Here is a 21,104-nt window from a genome sequence, read left to right as displayed (position 1 = left end):
TAGAGGAAATGGTTACAAACTGCACCAGGGAGGTTCAGACTCGCTATTAGGAAATATTCCTTCACTGAAAGAGTTCTCCAACACTGGATTGGTCTGCCCAGTGCAGTGATGGATTCACTATCCCTGGAGGCATTCAAGAGGTGTGTGAACCTGGCACTCAGAGACATGGTTTAGTGTTTACCCTTCAGTGCTGGATCAAAGGTTGGACTGGATGATCTTGAAGGTTACCTCCAACTAGATGTATTCTGTGACTCTGTTTAGTGAATGGAAGATCTTTTAACAGTTCAGAACCACAAATGACAGCCCTCACATGCAGCTGATGTTTGGCCAGATTGGTATCTTTGTGTGCAGTAGATCAATGCTCTACAAAAATTAGCCATGATGTTAGCTTTATGAAGTGAGCACTACCTACAAACTCTGCATGCTCTAGGCAGAAGACATCAGATTTCTGACTCTATTTCTACTGGTGAAGGCAAGAGGAAACCTGCTTTGTTAAAATGAAACATTTTCTTCTGACTCATAAATCAGGCTGCTGCCTGAGAAGTGCTTGTCTTCAGCCTAGTATCTTTTCAAGACCCACTGCAATACTAAAAAAGCCACAAACCAGTTAAATCTCCTGAACTTTACCATCAGTACCACAAATATTCACCCTTTCTGTATTTAAGCAGCTGAGGCTGCCCTGGTCTAGTTTGAACTCAGTTATGTTTTTCTTAGAGTTCCAAAATTCTCACTCTATTTTTGAAATGCTATCTCTGGTAGAAGTGTTCCTTCATTCATATTCTAGGCTGGATTCACTACACTTGGGTGGTGGTTTCCATATCTTAGGAGTTCTTATTTAGAGGAGTGAAAAAGAGATCTAGAAACCCTCTAGCTGTGCCCCACTGTGATGGTTAATTGTGAAAATTACTACAAGATCCTTGAAAACAATGTCTGAAAGAACTGCAAAGTATTAATTTTGATCAGGAGAACACACACACATTCCAAGCAAAGGAAGTAAATCAAATCACAGAACACAATCACATTTAGGAGTTAGTAAGGCCTCCATTAAGGAGGTAACTTACTACCTGTTTCAATTCTTCTTCCTGAAGAAAAAGAGGATCAGCACATGAGATGAGCCAGGATGCAAGTGAAGAAGAGAGAACAAAGCCAAATTTGGAGTACAGTTGAGACAGTTGCAGGTATGGGACCAGGCTACAGCCCCACCTCTGCACACTTACAAACACCAGGACAGTGCAAAGCGTGCAGAAAGCCACTATCATTTGCTACTCCAAACTTTCTTTGTCCAGGCAGTGCTACAGCATTTCATAGGTAGAGCAAAAAGTATCCTGTCTGCGTCTAGCTCCCAGAAATCTGCTGGCTGTTTGGTGGGTTCTGATGCTCAGGTACTACCAATTCCTGCATTCAGGTTACAGAGGCATGTGCCTGAGGAGATGCAAACGACATCATCCTTTGATGCAGATACATGTTGCTAAATGGACTTCAGTGAGCTTCTGTCTGGTTTTATCACAGCCATGTTTCACCCAAGTTCCACTGCATTTTCATGCATCCATTATATCTGCCTAGGCCAACAACAAAATAGACTCTCCTGCTATTAAAGACTTCCTTCCAATGTGCCTATCCCTGAGGCATATCAGGTAAAACAGGGTGGACCCTGCAAATAAAGACACACTTTCCATCTTACTCTAATCTGTCTTAAAAACAGATGTTTTTAAGGCACACAGCTCTCATACTGGCTTTTCTGTGCTCTGGATCCCATCTATTCCAATCAGAGACTGACCTGCAAACAGAGATAGAAATGAAAATAGGTGTGTAAGGCCAGGCTGGATGAGGCTGTGGCCAGCCTGATGTAGGGTGTCCCTGCCCATGGCAGGGGAGTTGGAACTAGATGATCCCTGTGGTCCCTTCCAACCCTGACTGATTCTATAGTTCTGTGTGCTTTTTGAGATCTTCATTTTTAACTGAGACCCTTTGTTGCAGTGTGTTTCATCTGTTTAACAAGGGCTTGCTTCTGTATTTATGGAGATGACCAAGCATTGCTGGGGAAGCATCTCTAATAGCAGAGAGTTAGATGTGGTTGTCAAATGGCATATCTGACAGAACCAGCAACTGAGTGGGCAAAGCCAAGGAACCACCAAAAGCAACCTGTACAGTCAGCTGGACTAGGCAAAGGTGTACAGTGTTGAGTTGTTCTCAGTTATTAGTGAGCTCATTTCTGTGTCAATTGGTTGGGGTTTTGTTTGGGTTTTGCTTAAATTTTATAAACATCCAAAACTGGACCACAAAATATTTTATGTTTGGACACTGCTGAATGGCTGATTCAGAAACAGCTAACCTGAAATCCAGAGATGTGGCCAAATCCTTCAACGAAAGAGCACATCAGGAATGTTTTGCCTTATGTTGCAGTATTACTGAAAAGATTGTATTAACTCCTTAATAGCTCAGAGCCTGTCTCTGATGTTCCACCCAGTGGTGGCAATGGTGCTGCAGTGCTACTACAGGAGTATCATCATTTGAAATCTCTGAACTGAAAGACCACGGCAAAAACAGGAAGGAAAGGAAACAAAGCTAAATGTTATGGGTAGAAATAGTGATGGAATTTTGTGCTCATATCTCCTCTCTCTTCTCTCTTGCTTCAGTGTTGGTAGTATCAGGTGGAGCTCCTTACCTTCAGCAGTTTCATGAGGCCTTCTAACTGAACCATAAGCTCCCTCCGGCTTTCCTGGAGAGCAGACATCCTCTGTTCCAGCTCATCCTTCCGCTGTCTGAGAAAGAAGCAGATCTGATCAGAGCTCACCCCTCACAGTTCAGCAGCTTTTAACTGCACTGCTCCCTGCAGCCCACCTATGAGGTGCATGTCTATAGACCACAGGAGAGCAAACACACCCTATGAACTTGGCAGAGTGCTCAGAAAGGGGGCTGCAGGAAAGCTCAGGACTTCCCTCACACTGAGAACGATCAGATGGGACTGAATAGAGTGATGGGGGAAACGACAGACACCGACACAGGCCCTTCTGCAAAGAACAACTGAGGTTCATACAGATTAGTGTTATATTCCCTTGTGGGAATGCCTGACAATTTTCATCTCTCTCTAGTCAATAACCTCAGTAGCTGTCAAGAGAAATTAAAGCCATGCCCTAGAGGACAGGAAATTACAGTAGGAGACTGAACAGAAAGAGATATGAGAGGGGCTAAAAGAGTTCAGAAATTCAGCCAGAAAAATGCAGCAATCTGCTTTTGTTTCACTCTTTTCTTCCCCCCTCTGAAAGCAAAAGTAAGACTGTCACAGAGTGGGGATACAACTCCTGGAAAGCAGCTCTTTGGACTGGCAGCTCACTGCAGGTCCTTGCGGCAGTGTGAACACTGAGCCGCTCCAAGCGTGACAGCCAGTTTGTGCCCAGGTAAATGGGAACAGCTTTGCTTCTCCACAGCTGCCCTGCATGGGATGGGGATTCAGCACTTGCACATGTTCAATCACTCAATTGTGTGAGAGGGCCCCACAGAAGTACAAAATGAAATCACTGCCTCCTGGAAGCTGCAAAATCATTACCATTGCTATCGAAAAGATCTACATCTTAGGTGTATTTTACAGACTGCTGTGCTGCAAACAAGATAAAACCCCTATGTGTGAGCCTTGTACTACCTACAGCATGTGACCACTTAATCCAAAATGGAGAAAGCACCAGAGCCAAGCCTAAGCACTCCTCCAATATTTAGGAAACTACAACCTCCTGATTTTGAGCCTGTATGTTACTGATACAAGCCACACTGATTTCATCTGGATTGCTCACATGTGCCATTCTCTCACCTACACAATAGGATCACCAGGAAGAAAGGGACCTGGGGGTGCTGATAGATAGTAGCTGAACATGAGCCAGCAGTGTGCCCAGGTGGCCAGGAGAACCAATGGCATCCTGGGCTGGATCAGGAACAGTGTGGCCAGCAGGACAAGGGAGGTTATTCTGCCCTTCTACTCAGCACTGGTCAGGCCACACCTTGAGTGCTGTGTCCAGTTCTGGGTTCCTCAATTCAAGAGAGATGTTGCAGTACTGGAAGGTGTCCACAGGAGGGCGACAAAGCTGTGAGGGGCCTGGAGCAGAGCCCTGTGAGGAGAGGCTGAGGGAGCTGGGGGTGTGCAGCCTGCAGCAGAGGAGGCTCAGGGCAGAGCTCATTGCTGTCTGCAACTACCTGAAGGGAGGCTGTAGCCAGGTGGGGTTGGGCTCTTCTGCCAGACAATCGGCAACAGAGTAAGGGGACACAGTCTCAAGTTGTGCCAGGGGAGGTATACCCATAATACAACACACAGATTCCTGCACTTCTTAATATTGTATTGCCCTACTGTCCTAATTGCTTCAAGCCCCCCAAATCTGTGGAGTTGCAAGTCAGTGCTGCCGCTCTGAGTCCTGATGTTTTACGCATGGTGAGAACAGCCTTCTGACATCCTAAGTGTCTAGGTGTCGAGATTCCACTCTAAATCCAAAGCCAATCCTATGCCTTGAAAATGGTGAAGGTTTCAGAAGGCATGCAGAGCAGCAGAGACCCACAAGTTAGAAGTTATTTCCTGACTCTGACACTGCATGTTCCAGCAGAGAAGATACCATCACGGTGGAGCTTGGCATTGCTGTGCTAGGGACATGCCACATGAGGAGATTCAAAGAAGGATATTACACTTTTAATATGCATAACAAAACCAAAGAGAGGGAAAAGTGAAGCAGTCAGTTTGCCAACACTGCAAGTTCATCTCCTTATTTATGTCTTTATTTTTAGGATGATGAATTTTATTTGTCAACTCCACAAAAAAAAACTAATCTACTAAACCTGCTTAAAGAAGACTTCAGGCTTGATACACAAGAGCTACATTATTGCTATATTTTATGCTGTGTGCACATTTCCATCACAGGCAGTCCTTTATGTCTTGCAGAATGTCACTTGCCTGTAGATATTTAGAAGTAATTACACACTAAAAATCACTCACAGAAATGAGAGAGCTAATTTGGCTTTGATTGGATAGCAAAAGTCATTATTTGGAAACCAGAAAAAATAGTTTAGTGTGGAAAACTCAGCAATAAAGCTGAAAAGTACTTGTAAAGATCAAAATTAGCACCATTTCTCACAGTGATCCCAGACCATTAAAACATTACTTGTGTCAGGAGCACCTAAGCGGCTAAAAAGTGTTCTTTAGTCTTCTTATGAGGGAACTGCTTTATAGGGGGTGGGCTAAAATTTAATCTAGCATTGTTTCACTAGAAAGAAAGTTTTTTGTAAACTCTGTTCTCTCTTCACATGAAGTGTTTGTGATGGGGCTGGGTGCTAGGTTGGACTGGATGAGCTTGGAGATCTCTTCCAACCGGGCTGATTCTATGATTCTGATTCTCTGTCTGGCTCTCACAACATGAACTTCAGGACTTGCAGGGAGCCTACAGATCTGGGTCAATGATGACTGCACTTTTTCACTGTGATATACATGGCAGTCAGTAACTCCACACAGAGTATCCTGACTAATACAGAGACACGTCCACACCAGTGTTTTCAGCTCGGTGGGATAAGTGGAGAAATGACCCTCTAAAGCTTTGGCTGCTGCAGGTGACATTACTCCTCACTTCCCATGTGACAAAAAGGATCACTCTGCAGCCTGGTTTTGACAGTATCACAGTATCACCAGGGTTGGAAGAGACCTCACAGATCATCAAGTCCAACCCTTTACCACAGAGCTCAAGGCCAGACCATGGCACCAAGTGCCACGTCCAGTCCTGCCTTGAACAGCTCCAGGGACGGCGACTCCACCACTTCCCCGGGCAGCCCATTCCAGTGTCCAATGACTCTCTCAGTGAAGAACTTTCTCCTCACCTCCAGCCTAAATTTCCCCTGGTGTAGCCTGAGGCTGTGTCCTCTTGTTCTGGTGCTGGCCACCTGAGAGAAGAGAGCAACCTCCTCCTGGCCACAACCACCCCTCAGGTAGTTGTAGAAAGCAATAAGGTCTCCCCTGAGCCTCCTCTTCTCCAGGCTAACCAATCCCAGCTCCCTCAGCCTCTCCTCGTAGGGCTGTGCTCAAGGCCTCTCCCCAGCCTCGTTACCCTTCTCTGGACACGCTCAAGCATCTCAATGTCCCTCCTAAACTGGGGGGCCCAGAACTGAACACAATACTCAAGGTGTGGTCTAACCAGTGCAGAGTACAGGGGCAGAATGACCTCCCTGCTCCTGCTGACCACACTATGAGGAGAAGTGACCTCTCCTTGGAAGGCAACATGTGGGGAGAATCTCCAGAAGGGAATGTCTAATTCTTGTCTCTATTTTCAAGTAGCTCTGTATTTACTTTAGCACAAAGGAGAAGTCTTTGTAGAAGCATTTCCTCTGCCAGAACAACATTTTTCCCCAGACAATACCGTTTGGACAGGGCTGTGGGGACCTATTCCAAATGACCCAAGGGCCTAACTCTGCAAACACTAGTGCACATGCTTAATTGAATGTAGATGAGTAATATGTGAGATTCCTCATGCATGCTGTTTAAGGCATAAGTTAATTACTTCTAGGACCACAGCCTGCTCTGAAAATGGAGCAAATAGACACTCTGTGTTGTTCCCTTTCAAAAGCCCCCAGACCTGTAAGCCAGGCTTAGCTCTTATTTCTCCTCCTATTGAGAACATCTGCCTGGCTCCAGTCACGGTCAGAGGTTCTACCACTGCGGTCTTACCTCAGGAGCCTGAGCTCTGCAAGGAGAGTGGGATTTTGTTGTGCCTTCTCTGGTGTGGGCTGAGATGCTTGCTCGTGTTCAAGCCGCAGCCTCTGGATCTCCTGGAGGATTTCTCTTGAGGAGGAGAAGAAGCAGAGACTACCAGTCAGTAACTTTCCAAACAGCCAGCTCACTGGGCATGCAAGAGAAGTCTGATTGTGTGGAGCTCTTCATCAACGTAGGGATGACTCTGCTCCAACCCACAAAAGAAGCCCTCAGCAATGGGAGAGGGGTCTGGATATTTCATAAAGAAGCTTTTAGGATTTTACCATGGAGTGAGTTCTGTGTTTAATTAAATTGCTCCCTTCTATTTCTTCTCCATGAACGTTTCAAGCACCACCTGAAGTTAACAATTAAAATAACCTACCTCACCCCTCTTGCCTGTCAGAGAAAATATTTAGCACTTAAAACCAGACTATCAGTGGAAGCAGAGAAGTGAGAGCGATCAGCGAGTCTTGGTGGAGCACTTGAACAGGACTTGTTAGGACTGGCTTGCCAGCCCTGGAGTGCTGTCAAAAGGCTAATACAAAGCTCTGCAGCAGAAGGGGGAAACCTTTGTGAGTTTTGTCTCTTCTTCCCAAGGTGCTGGAGAGCAGACGGTCAGGAGGCAGCCTTGAACTATGAGAGGCAAATCGAGTCAGGAGCTGGTGGCTCATTACATGGTGACAGAAGGCAGTGCAGAGTTTGGAATAGGAAACCATCTGGTCTGGGCTGGCCTCTGTTTTACAGTCCAGCACTAAAATCACAGCTCTGCTGCCACACACTTCATGGCATCAGGCAGGCTGATACCCAGATCCAGTGCTGCTAACCAACGAGCATCACTCCTTTTTGGGGCTCGTTGGTCTGCTCCTCCTGGACACTCTCTCAAGTCTCAGCCACATCCACACCTAATGTCTCATTTGATCAGCAGCCTATCTTGCTGCTAACCCTTCTGTAAACCTTTTCCAGGCAGACTGTGTTCTGGAGAGCTTTAATCATCTGTTTCACAAATAAAAGCAGGGGAGCATAACACAACCAGTGTGACTGATCCTTTTATCATCTCCTGTTACAGTGCTGCAGAGGCTCCAACCCAGTTAAGCTGATTTGGAAGCAGAAGAGTTTTCTTTCTTTTTTTTTTTATTCCCTAAACTCTTAACAAACAGCAGCTGCAAACAGTAAAGTATCAATGATTACATCACATCACTGAACGGTGCACTCATCAAAACACAGGGTGGCCATGGATTTCAAAGCCTTTCTCATGTTCTCTGGACCTTTTTCTGACCTGTGCTTTTTTGCAGGGGGGAGGTGCCTGTGCAAGCCCATTTCACAGAATGAGGTGGTAAAAGATGTTAAGAAACAAACGCACACAATACATGGCACAGAACAAAACCAGGTGCTTTGTGGATGCTTACCTGTTTTTATTTTCAAGCTCTGCAATCAGCTGCCTTTGCTGTTTGTTTGCATCAATGGTGAAGGAGATATCTGATGCCCCTCTCTGCTGACCCTGCTGCTGCTGTGAAAAAAAAGAGAAGGCTGCATTGGAAGAGGAATAGCCAGCACACACCTGGGACTTCAACACAGACCTGCTCTCTGAGATCTGCTTGCAGAAGATGCAGCACCAGGCTTGCCTACACTTACAAAAGAGCATCCATGTTGTGCTCATACCAGTATGGCTCCATTGCTAGTAAAAGAAGGGTAAGTGCTAGAGTAAATAAGACTCAGTGTTTGCCATCCTGTCATTCACTGCTTCTTCAAGTGGATTCCTCTGAACCAATCAAAGGCAAAGGCACTGCTGCCGGCAGTTGCTGTAATATGGCTCTTCAATTTGACACCAGAGACAAGAAGAACACACTGAAGCAGCCCCCTGTGTCTCCCTCTGAAAGAGAAGGGGACTCGTGTCCAGTGCAGCGATGCTTCATTCTCTTGAAAGTACAGTGAGCTGCACTCAGTTTTCAGTCTGGCTGTGTGGCTCATTTGGCCAAGTTTTCCTGCACACTCTGGTGACACTTCAGAAAACTTCTTTCCCCACTCCTTCAGACAGCACAGCCTTTTCACCCCAGTAAAATGAAGCAGGAATGAAACTGGTTCTACAAACTAGGTAGTGCTCACTAGACCTTCATGTGGACTGTTCACTCTTTTTCATGTTCATCAGCAATAACCAAATGCTGTCCTCCTTGATTACACTCCTGTGTGTATTAATGACAAGGTAGAGCAAGAGATTTGAAGTTCCACAGCTATCAAAGATACCAAACTATTTCTAACTCCAGCCTGAAAGAATCAGACACTACAGAAACTGCTGAGTTTCTGCTGTGGTCTGAGTGTTTCTCACCATAAAAACCCTGTGAAGTGTAACTCTGGAGCACAACTTTTTGTGATGCTTGTCCCCTCTTGCTCCAGGAAGTGGACCTTCTAAAAGGATGCAGATACATATTGGTGCTAACCTCTGGGAAAGGACAGGACTTTATGTCTGCAAATGTTTACTGCTTTTTCTGCTTTGGGTTCATTTTACCATTAACACTTCAACCACAGAGAAGCAGAGCATGGAGAAGAACTGACACATTCTGGTGGATGTCAAAAGTGATACAGGGGGAACCAGGACCTCTACCCTGAATGCCCAGTGCTATTAACACATCTCCCTTAAAAGAGAGAATGAACATCAGTAAAGTCTTAAAGAAGCCTTCTCTTTACCTTCTGTCTCTTTTGTTTAAAGAGCACAGATGGATGGCAACAAGAAACTCAGCATTTTCCTTCAAACCAGCTCTATTTAAAAGCTACTTAAATATTGTTTCCTAAGTTTCCCCCCATATCACAGACACACATCAGATACAGTTGATTTCTCCCAGTTTGCACCCAAGACATCATTAGTGGGAAACCCTGTTCCCATAAAGAAGGACCATCACCTACAGGTTGCCTTAGATTTGAAACAGCCTCACACATCTGGGAAGGACCCATTTGGGCTGGGCTGGCAAAGCAGGAGCATCCTTCCCTTCCCCTGCAGCTGCAGGTGGTGTGAAATCTTCCATGACAGATGGCTGCACAGGGTGGCAGATTCATCCTTAATGCCTTCACGTGGGATGAGCGTGACTCAGTGTTTTTCACATGGAGAGTGGTGCCTGATTTCACCCTTTTAATTGATTCTGCAGTGTGAATCTTGGTGTGAAAATGTGCTTCTGGGCACTCTGGACTGGCTGCTTTTCACTTAACCATCATTTATGGTCCCTTGTTCTATCAAATGTGCTGAGATGGAAAAAAGTAACCAGGCAGACCTTATTTGTGCCATTTAAGATTTTATATTCTTCGATTAGGTTCCTGCCTCATTCTCTCTTACTCCTGAATATAGTTATTGAGGTTTTTAGCCTGTCATCATCTTCTATCTTGGGATACATAGAGCAGAATAATCATTGCTCTGATTGAAATGAAAATGGGAGCCAGGGCTAATGCAGGGGGTCATTGAAGTCATCCTGCTAAGGATCATTCTTTAGACTTCTCAGCACTTAGGGCCCTAGTGGCCCTGATATTTGAACTTAAACAGTAAAATGGATTCACCACCCCACTTCTCCACTGCAGTAAATCATTAACCTTTAACCAAAGCTAGTCCAGACAGCCTTTTCTGGTCTGTCCTGAGTTCAAGATGTCAGATTCCTTTTGCTGTAATTGTTTAAATACCACTGCAGCAGTGTACAGATGATATGCATTAGTATGCGGGCTCTGCATAAAACTGTTATTACTAGAGCATAACAGCATCTGATGGAAGGCACAGGGAAAAAGAATCCATTAATCATTAAGACTGTCAGATGTAATTTCCCTGATCTTGCCAAGCCCCTGGAACATGACAGAAGGAAAGTACCTTCCTTTAATTAAAACACTTACTGATGAAGAAGTTTCTGCTGCCAGCCTTGCTGCGTACCTGGCGATCAGCTTATGCTCTTCATCCAGGCGGCTTGCGCTGTCGAGCACACTGGCAGGGTTGGAGGGAAGGAGGGAAGATATGTTAATATCAGTCAGGAAAGCTGGCACTGCTCTGTCACTCTGGCCACTCACACACCCTCACTGCAGAGTCTAGAAGCAAAATGTCACCAAATTACCACTGGTAGTTGTTAATTGAGCGGAAGAGAGAAGTGGGAAGGTCATTTCCCTAGAAGGATCAGCTCCAGGAGCCAGGCAGGACCTTCCCATAGGGAGTAACAGCAGCAGTTTGCCACTCCTGGACAAGGCCATGCAAGATGCAACTTGCAGACTACTCTGTTCAAAGAGGAGTGGGAAATGGTCAGGATCACTAGTCAGCATTTGCTTTTACTTCTCATCTTTGTCATATCCCTTAGAAGAGTCATCACTTTTTGGACACAAACTTTCTGAGTGTTTGCTGGGAAAGCTTTAGAACCTTTGTCAGATTGGAAACAGAAAACGGTATGTAGGGACAGTTTTTGCAGGGCACTTACCAAAGTCTCATGGATTAACAGTTTGGGACCACTCATCTAGGAATTTATGACCAGATTTTCTCTCTTATTCTTGGCTTCTTGATATTTGGGAGGAAAATGTCAGAGGATGACATAATGGTGGTCAGCAAGCATAAGAAATCAACAGCAAATATGCTGAATTCCTTCAAAATATGTCCTCTTAATACTTTTTTTCCTCCTAAAGATATAAAAGGTAAATATTTCTCCAAGGTTAAACCCTTGCCAGATGTTCTTACTTTAAATGGAGGCTGCTATTTAGTCAGACGAGTAGGAAAGAGGCAACACAATAACAACCTATTTACTATTTGTGAACATTTAGAAGTTTGCAGAGAACCACTCAAAATAATAAATGCCAAAAAATGAAATCTGAAAATGACTGAGTTGCCCCTGGATAATGCTAGGATTTAGAGTCCTACACTGCATTAGATTCAGTATATATAAGAGGGAAAAAACAAAGCCCCTGAGAAGAGGTGAGAAGGATGCTGTGCTGTGTGGCCAGCCTGCAGACTATGCCAGGCAGAGGCAAGTCTGACCTCTTCCCTTACTCTTGGTAACTGCCTGGTGTTTTGGCAGGGAGACAGGCACACACCTCCCTAACCACAGGCTCTTCATGGCATGCAACTGGTTGCTGGTGAATGAGCTTCACATGTCAGAAGACTGCTCAACACCAGGGTTATTTCAGGCACAAGCATCTCAATCCTCTTTATGCCAGCAATTACAACTTGAAATCCAAAAGCCTTCCAGATGAAAAGAGCACTTGTGCAAGATCTGCTCTTGAAGAATTGGCATCTTTAAAAGGAAAAGGAAGTGCTTCTCCAAAGTTTCTCAGTGACTTCATAACCCCAGGTACCTCAGGGAACTCTATTGTGCACCTTCTGTCTGGCTGGATTAAATGGACTCAGATTTAGAAGCTGTGTTAGAAAGATGAGTAGCAGCTGAAAGGAGGTGAGCCAGGTGATGGTAGGTCTCTTCTCCCAGGCAACCGGCAACAAAACAAGGGGACACAGTCTCAAGCTGTGCCAGAGGAGGTATAGGCTGCATATTAAGAGGAAGTTCTTCCCAGAGAGAGTGATTGGCATTGGAATGGGCTGCCCCAGGAGCTGGTCGAGTCACCATCCCTGGAGGTGTACAAGAAAAGCCTGGATGGGGCACTTAGTGCCATTGTCTAGTTGATTAGACAGGGCTGGGTGAGAGGTGGACTGGATAATCTTGGATGTCTCTTCCAACCTGATTCTATGATACTCATTGATCATTAAAGTGGGCATCATATGGACTTGCTATGGCTTGCTAAGGGAAAAGAGATAAACACCATCTTTTCCTCATCCTGACAATAACCTGTCAGACCACAACTCTGACGTTTAGAAAGACAATAAATCTGTCCAAAGTCAGAACCAGAGAGGGCAAGCTCAGCTTGTGCTGCAGACTGCACTTAAGACTTCTGCTGGTAGACAAACACTGATTTTTCAACTTAGGTTGTTTAATTTATTCTGTTACAGATATAAATTACTTCCATACTTAGTCAGATCCTTGTGGGTTAACTGATTTAGCTTCTGAAAAGATCCAAGCTAAAGGTATTTGTCTAAATCTGTACAGTTCTGCTTCTTACATACTCATGGTTATTGTCCTGCTATGTCATCCAGAGAAAGAAAGGGACAAGGTACTCCTGCAGATGCATGCTGTTATGCCAGCCAGGTGTAACAAGGGTTACTCTCCTGACAGCATAGCTGATTTTAACTTTCCTATAAGGACTGAGACATCACATCCTAACAGATGGCTGCAAAACCAGCAGGCATTCAGCGTCAATTCTCCGTTTTACAGCAGTGTGCAACTGTATTATCCATCCTGGAAAAGGAATAGATGATGGTTCCACTTGTTGGCACAACACAATCTGCAACCCAGCTCTCAGGCTTGAGCTAACCCCTGATGTAACGCATTTACTGAGTGAACCGAGCCTCTGCAGCTTTTTGCCTCTTACTCACTCTTAATGTCTTTGATATATATCCCTGTCTAGGTGGATGTCACAAAACAGGTGCAGCAGCACATCAGATTTGGTCTATGAATGCCCCAAAGCTTTGTAAATTAAATTCCAATGCCTGAGATAAATTTAGTTCTGCAGTGCCTCTGTTTTACATGATCGTTAGGCACAGAACTATGCACAGCAGCAGTCACCTCCACTGCCAAGACTTTGATAACTCAAGAGTTCTGATTTGCCATAATTCACTTGTTTTACTTCAGCAACTTCATGGACAATGACACAGTGGAATACACACAAGCTTTAAAATATTATGAATATGTGTGCAGAATTTGGGACCCTCCAGAGAATGATTCCAGACATCCTTTTGAAAGAAACATTTTGCATACAAATATCCTGGTCCCTGATCCTTCTTTTCCATAAAAGTTAACATTGTTTCTCCTTTAATGACCATCCTGTTCAAGGCTTTAAAGGTGGGAGATGGAAAGGAAAACTTGTACCAGTTGAGGTATCAAATAACTGCAGATAAAAATTAAAGAAAGCAGTGAAAATTAAACTAATTAAAAAAAAAAAAACAAGCTACATTTAAAACAGAAGAAAAGTATACAAGGCAATGAAGATGTCTGTTCCATCACCAAGTCCTGCAGTGAGCAGAGCCCAGTATCCTAGATCAGCCTGGCAGCCACTCCTCTCTAAGCAACCCTCACCAAGTCCTGCAGTGAGCAGAGCCCAGTATCCCACATCAGCCTGGCAGCCATTCCTCTCTAAGCAACCCTCACCAAGTCCTGCAGTGAGCAGAGCCCAGTATCCTAGATCAGCCTGGCAGCCACTCCTCTCTAAGCAACCCTCACCAAGTCCTGCAGTGAGCAGAGCCCAGTATCCTAGATCAGTCTGGCAGCCATTCCTCACTAAGCAACCCTCACCAAGTCCTGCAGTGAGCAGAGCCCAGTATCCTAGATCAGCCTGGCAGCCACTCCTCTCTAAGCAACCCTCACCAAGTCCTGCAGTTAGCAGAGCCCAGTATCCTAGATCAGTTTGGCAGCCATTCCTCACTAAGCAACCCTCACCAAGTCCTGCAGTAAGCAGAGCCCAGTATCCTAGATCAGCCTGGCAGCCACTCCTCTCTAAGCAACCCTCACCAAGTCCTGCAGTTAGCAGAGCCCAGTATCCCACATCAGCCTGGCAGCCATTCCTCACTAAGCAACCCTCACCAAGTCCTGCAGTGAGCAGAGCCCAGTAGCCCAGTTCAGCCTGGCAGCCATTCATTTGCCATGCCTTGCTACTCAGTATTAGTAGAAACAGTGGTTGCCACAATGCACCAGCTTTGGGAGGACATGCCCCACATGCATTCCCCTTAGGTTAATGCTCACAAAGAGCTGCTTCAGCTGGCAGCCAGAAGAGTGAGAGCATTCAGCCAGAATCCCTCGGCTGGGGTCCCCAAAGGTGCCAAAGCTGCACTAACCGTGCGGGGCTGCTCTGCAGCATGTTGACATACAACCCGATGAGAACATGTTCATCAGCCAGCCTGTCTGCTACATCGAGGCTGTACTGTAACCTGGAACAGGGATGGGGGAGAGGGGCATCCAGACAGACAGAGGGAAGTAAACAGAGAAAGCAGGAGCAAGTGAGACTGTGAAATGGGAATTTAGGAAGCGATACTTAAAGTGTTCTTAGAACAAAACTGACGCACCAAAACCAAGCACAGAGATTGTTTTGTTGTTATTGTAATGTATAGGTTAAGTGTTTAATGCCTGGGGATGGCAGAGTCTCACTCGACTACAGAGCCAGTCTCAGAAATGAGGCTGTGAATGTCAGACTGGGCCAGGGACTGGAGCTGCACAGCAGCATCTGTTTCAGAGTACAGCAGACTGTGAGGTCAGCACTGTTTGCTTCAATACACTGTGCACTGCATGTATACATCAGATACACCTTTGTTACACACATGATTAACACACTGAGATCACAAGCTGGACTACCTTGGTAGTGCCTGATCAAGACCTCATGCATCCAGGTGTATATATATTTAAACATGCTCTACTTAGCTCACTGGGTTAATTGGTTATGACAGTTTTCTCAGGAAAGATGTTTCTAGAGTGCATTAAAAATGAGAGGAAGAGAGGAAAAGGCTTTGGTTTAACTGTGTTAGTGCAAGCTAGGAACATACTCTCTCTTCAACTTACCCTTTGCCCTTCAAGAAAGCTGGAGCAGCCCTAGCCAGAAGTTTGCTCTGCTCTACTTCAGTATTCTTGGAAGGAGAGCTAGTTAATAAGACAGGAAAACTAAGAAGAGTGTAAACAGCCATGTCTGAAATCCATTACAGAACAGAGTTTGGGGAAACTCATTCAACTGCCCTGGACTAAATAAAAGTAGCAAGAGAAGCTTTAAAGGAATGCTGAGGAAATGCAAGGTCAGGAATTAGTTTTCCCTCCTGTTCCCCAAAAGTGAACTACAAAGACTTCAGGACAGAAAAGGCAAACAAAAATGTGCTTCTCTCACAAATGGAGAGCTGAAGGCTTGTGGAGTCTCTAGGTGGAGTCTCAAATAAATATCACTCTTTAAATGCAGCTCTCAAGCTGGGAAAGCTTCACCAGAACATCTAAACTGCTTTTCCCCACATCTGCCATAAGACAGTCTCAACAACCTATGTAAATGTGCTTATCTAGATCCAGGCACAGGATGCACCACTTTAACTTTCATGAGTACTGTTCTGTTGGTATTAAAAAATATCTAGTTGACCAAACCCTCTTTTTTTACCTAATTACTTAACAGAGTGCAGTCACCACCTCTTTCCCAGTGCTAAGACACCCTTAACAGAATACCACTGGTGGCTAAAAATGCAGAGATGGAAATGTTCAGTTCTCCTTTCATGCTGCAGCATTTTTGGTTTAAACAAAGCCAACAAACAAAAAGCAAGCCAAAATATCTATTTTACTTTCTTCTTTTCAAAAGCTATTCACCTTTATGTTTTGGCTTGGCTACTGACCCTGTAAATGTCTTTGAGGAAGAGATATATGTGTGCCCTGCATGCACCCCTGCACCCAGCAGGCTGTGTATAAAGGCAGGTGGTACTGCACAAATGTGACAGAGAGAAATCTGAGCAGACGTGGCTGTGATGGGCTGAAGAGCAAAACCTTCAGTATTAGGACAAAGAAGGAATTCAGTAAGGTGAGATCTCTGCCACTCCACTCCTTTAGAAGGTCAAGCTTGGCTGCAGGGTACTGAAACAGATGATACTGGAGGGTGTGCTAAGAACCCCAGCCCTACTGATTTAAGCTAAAGCTGGAAGACAGCTGAATGAGTGCTGCACTGGACAGCAATGAAAAGTGTCTGCTGCATGTTCCAATGGCATCCTGGCCTGGATCAGGAACAGTGTGGCCAGTAGGACAAGGGAGGTTATTTTTCCCCTGTACTCAGCACTGGCAGGCCACACCTTGAGTACTGTGTCCACTTTTGGGCTCCTCAAGTCCAGAGAGATGTTGAGATACTGGAACGTGTCCAGAGAAGGGCAACAAAGCTGGTGAGGGGCCTGGAGCACAGCCCTGTGAGGAGAGGCTGAGGGAGCTGGGGGTGTGCAGCCTGCAGAAGAAGAGGCTCAGGAGTGACCTCTGCCTACCCAAAGAGAGGCTGTAGCCAGGTCTCTTCTCCCAGGCAACCAGCAACAGAACAAGGGGACACAGCCTCAAGTTGTGCCAGGGGAGGTCTAGGCTGGATGTTAGGAGGACGTTTTTCATAGAGAGAGTGATTGGCATTGGAATGGGCTGCCCATGGAGGTGGTGGAGTCACTGTCCCTGGAGGTGTTCAAGCAAAGGCCAGATGAGGCACTTAGTGCCATGGTGTAGTTGATTGGCTAGGGCTGGGTGCTAGGTTGGACTGGATGATCTTGGAAGTCTCTTCCAACTTGGCTGATTCTATAAATATTCTCTTGTTCTGCTGCCTTTGTGGTAATCACAGATCACAAAACCAAGTATGAGATTTAAACCTAAATATAAGCTACAGTAAAAACATTACAGGACTTGTGGTTAATTAGCTCAGTGCAGCAGATGACTTGAATATGGTATTTGGGAGAAGATCACGGGTCTTTTGTTTCTTCTTCTCCAACACAAGTGCTTTAAAGTTGTTCTTGAGCTGTAGAGAGCACACTGCTGATATGGACTGTATACATTCAGGAGAAAGAGGCCTGTAGTCTTTACAGCCATCACCTCATGGAAGCTGTTATGGACATGGTGGGTCAAACAGAGGAAAGCAAGCAGAGAAAATTTAGAAGATTTTGATTCTGAAGTGGGTTGAATAAACTGAGAAGCATCTCAGCAGAAGCCTGAATCTGGCATCCTTTGGGCTTCAGAATAATGGCATATCCACCCAAACTTGGTGCTTCAGACTCAATTAAACTGCAAAGAGCATCCAATGCTCAATCTCCTTTCAGATGTTCCCCACAATTCATCACTGTATTTACATTTCATCCACAAATCCAGAAATGAAGGTGATATTGTGCTGAACTTAGGAGACCATATCCATTTCCAGCAGCAGAATGACTCTTGTCTGCTGAATTCAGCATTTCCTGCTACGGGGAGCACCTGGTTGCCAATGGTAATGTTCTCCTGTGAGCACAACCAGCTGAAATAAATACCATGGGAATGCCACAAACGACAGCCTGAGCCAATTCTCCCTCGCATAAACATTCTAATTACATCACAAGCTTTCTGTAAAGCTATCTGAAACCTCTGGACTAGATTGCAACACAAATTAAAGCAACCATAAGTCATCTGCAGCGAAAGCCCAGCCAGCAGAGCTCTTAGCACTGATTGCATTCAGTTAGACACTGTACTCTCTGTACAACTTTTGTTATTATATGAATCATGGAGCATTTAATATAAAATCAGCACAACTGCAAAACAGAGCTGTCCTGAGCTGTTTCTCTGATGTATGAGAGGATGAGCTTCCACTAACGAGGCCTCATTTTCCCAGGGCAATAATAACAGTAAAAAAACTAAAAGAATGAATGAAGGTAGTTATTAGCCTAGCACAGGTTGAAGAACTTGGCATTTAGCAGAAATGTACCTTGGTCTCAGGAGTTTCTTACTGAATTATAGCTAATGCTCATGGATTAATCAAAAAAGAAAAAAAGAAAGGTCATTACACTTCATAGGGAAAAAAAAGAGGGAGATGGGGAAAGTGTTCTTCTCCAGCTGCATGTTTCTTTCATGCAGAATGAAACAGGCTCTTCCTTTGGGTCACCAGGATGAAAGGGAGTGCTGGAAACAGGCTGCAGCAACCAGAGGCATCAGGCTGAATCCACTGCTCACTCCATAAATGGGAAGTCTTCCTTAGCGTTAGCAGGGTTTAGATCTGCCTTGTCTGCGGCCACTTTGCAAAGCAGAGCTAAGGCATCTGGGGCAGGGAACCGGCACACGGTGCTGACTGCAGAGTGGTGACCACCGGCAGCGAGGGCTGTGCAGAGGAGGCAGCCTGGGAGACATGGGGCTGCTTCCAGGCTCGCTGTCAGCCTCTTTCGTTCCCCAGGCAAGAATGCAGCAGGCGAGTAACACTCTGATGATGAAATCATAAAGGTTATTTCCCTGGTTTTCTAACCCAGCATTTCAAATTTCCTCCCGATACATCAATACTAATCCTACGTGAAAGGGTAAAATTGCAAGGTCTGTGCTGCGCAGAAGCAAGGGAAGTTGGCAAAGCCCACAGCCAGCAGGAAATCTATTCAAAAGACTAATTAGAGCCACAGAAACCCTCTAGCCCAGCAGAGCCTTCCTTAAAGACTATCTTTAGTCGTTTAGCAGAGTGGCTAATGATCTAGTGCACTACAGCCGTTAGTGGGTTAGTGCTCTCATACTGACCGTGAGTTGTTGTGAAGCTGATTTACATACAGCTTTATAAGAGAATGCTCATCAGCCACAGGACTGGCTGCACTTACACCCCCAAGTAACCTGAATGATTCAAACAATGAAACCTTGTTAATACCCCCAAAATTACACCCAGGGAGCAGAGTGGGCTCCTTACAATAAATGCAATCTGCAACCATTCAGCAAAGATACTGACTTGAGAGTCTGGAGGGTGCCTTTTCTTTCAATAAGAGGATAGATATTAAACGTGTAAGAGATAAAAATGATGAGAATAAGATGTCAGACATTTAAAATCCTGCCAGGTAAAGTTACAACAGCTTTTTAATGCACAAGCAATGCAATTGCTTTGCATACCTGTTAACTATAAAAACGCCAGAACTTACTGTTGCATCATAGAATCTCTTTGCTGTGTGAGGATATCCTACTTAGAAGGAACTCTGGGCACCTATGGTGGGGAGTTAATTGTCTCCTGTATTCAGGAGATTCTCCATCAAGGAATTCTTCCTCTAGGAGAAAAGGCATTCTAATGGCTCAGGGACCACACACACTTGACACTGACAGTTGAAAGCTTTCTGCTGAATTACTAAAGATGACAAAAATAAAATAATCAGCATTTTTTCATATGCAAAGAAAACCAGACAGCACAGTGTGCTAGTTTGAAGCTACCTAGAATGTTTTGGTGAGAAGAATTAGATTATGAGCTGTAAAAAGGAAACAATGGTGATGTCTACTTCACTCATAGGCTTGCTGAGATATACAAGAACAAGAATATAAACACAGATAACAGAGTCGCTCTCTGTCTCTCTGGGGCTCAACCTCACTCTCTAACCTAACCTGCCATCTGTGTAACTAATCCACCTGCTTCCTAACCCACTTGGCTGACCCTCCAAACTTTCCTTAAGTATAAAGCAAGATCTGGGGTAAGGGAGAGGGTGGGAGGAAGGTGGAAGGGGGCTCATGTATCTGGGAGGGCTGTTGTGTTTCAGTATTACTAGTTTTCTAACCTGTGTATTTCTCTATCTGCTGTAACTATCTGCTTGTCTGTTGTGCTAAGCTGTAAATAGAAAGCTTCATTCAATTTCCAGAGTGGCTGAGTCTAGTCTGGGTGATTTTCCAAAGTTGGGGGGGGGGGGGGAACAGGGAACACCCAAACCATCACACACAGTAAGTAGTGCTGCAATTATTACTGCAGCTCCCTGGTCTAAATGGCAAAGCATCCTTTTGGTGAACAAGCACAGGGACTTCTTGGGGATAACTACAGTCTTAAAGAGAACTGCTCAAAATGACCTGCCCTGGAGAGGCCACAAATATGTTATCCTGCTTTGCCTTGGCACAATCAATTCCACATACTTCAACAACAGAAATGACTATGCAGTAGCAATCTCACTGTCTGTACAGGCAACAGACACTGTACAGGCACTGTCTGGGGTACTGCGCTGGGACTGGCTTTTGGAAAGCATCTCAGTCACACTCAGCAGCTACTAACACTGAGAGCTTACAGTTACAGCTCCTGGTAATAAAGCTCACCAATTAAAGTAGTAGCATAGCATCTTTACTCTGACAATGCAGTGTGGAACACTGCAGGTGTGGTTTTGGTGTTAAAAAACATAGCCACGCACACTCAGAGGATGTGTTTGGTTACTTGGGAACATGAAGTACCAAGTACAGCAAGAACCAAGCAACTAAAGGCACCCCAGGAAGACATATCACTCATCCTCCCCAGCACAGCAGGAAGTTATTTTTCTTCCACCTGCTCATCTATGTACACTGGAAGGCTTACATAGATCAGGTGAAACAGCCAGCAAATGCTTCACACACATGATGGAGGCATGGGCAAGCACCTTTGCCTGGGATTAACCTCTGTAACCACTGTCTTCTGATTTGTCTGTGGAAGCTCACCACGGGCCACACCTATTCTTTCTCTCTTCTGGTCTTTAATGAACATCTGAATGGCTTAGCAGGAGCAAGGATGTCTTGGCTCTATCTTGCAATTATGAACACGTTTTTTCCTTGTTCATGTCCTATCTTCAAGTACGATGCAGGTATTCACAGTAGGCAATGGCATGTCCCAGTTTCTGTTCCCACAGTGATGATATGAAATGACTACTCACCAA

The 21,104-nt window shown here is 45.0% G+C and overlaps 1 protein-coding gene across 11 annotated transcripts in view; it reads right to left on the bottom strand.

Moving 5' to 3' along the window:
- DTNA (dystrobrevin alpha) overlaps positions 1-21,104 on the bottom strand; it is a 222,776-nt gene that overhangs the window by 16,966 nt on the left and 184,706 nt on the right. For 7 of the 11 annotated variants that reach the window (XM_064170648.1, XM_064170651.1, XM_064170649.1 and 4 more), the window contains 5 exons: positions 18,985-19,074; positions 10,577-10,664; positions 8,119-8,219; positions 6,689-6,802; positions 2,666-2,762 (listed from right to left, as the gene is read on the bottom strand). In XM_064170648.1, the coding sequence (XP_064026718.1) occupies positions 2,666-2,762; positions 6,689-6,802; positions 8,119-8,219; positions 10,577-10,664; positions 18,985-19,074 (490 nt within the window). Of the gene's footprint in view, positions 1-938; positions 1,083-2,665; positions 2,763-6,688; positions 6,803-8,118; positions 8,220-10,576; positions 10,665-14,597; positions 14,691-15,315; positions 15,394-18,984; positions 19,075-21,104 lie in introns of those variants that run through there. The other 4 variants (XM_064170655.1, XM_064170652.1, XM_064170656.1 and 1 more) reach the window with 4 other exon arrangements.

This window comes from Pogoniulus pusillus, chromosome 34 (assembly GCF_015220805.1).
Source record: "Pogoniulus pusillus isolate bPogPus1 chromosome 34, bPogPus1.pri, whole genome shotgun sequence".
Classification (NCBI taxonomy): domain Eukaryota; kingdom Metazoa; phylum Chordata; class Aves; order Piciformes; family Lybiidae; genus Pogoniulus; species Pogoniulus pusillus.
The sequence above is the reverse complement of the archived record's forward strand: the minus strand, read 5'-3'. Positions and strand labels throughout refer to the sequence as shown.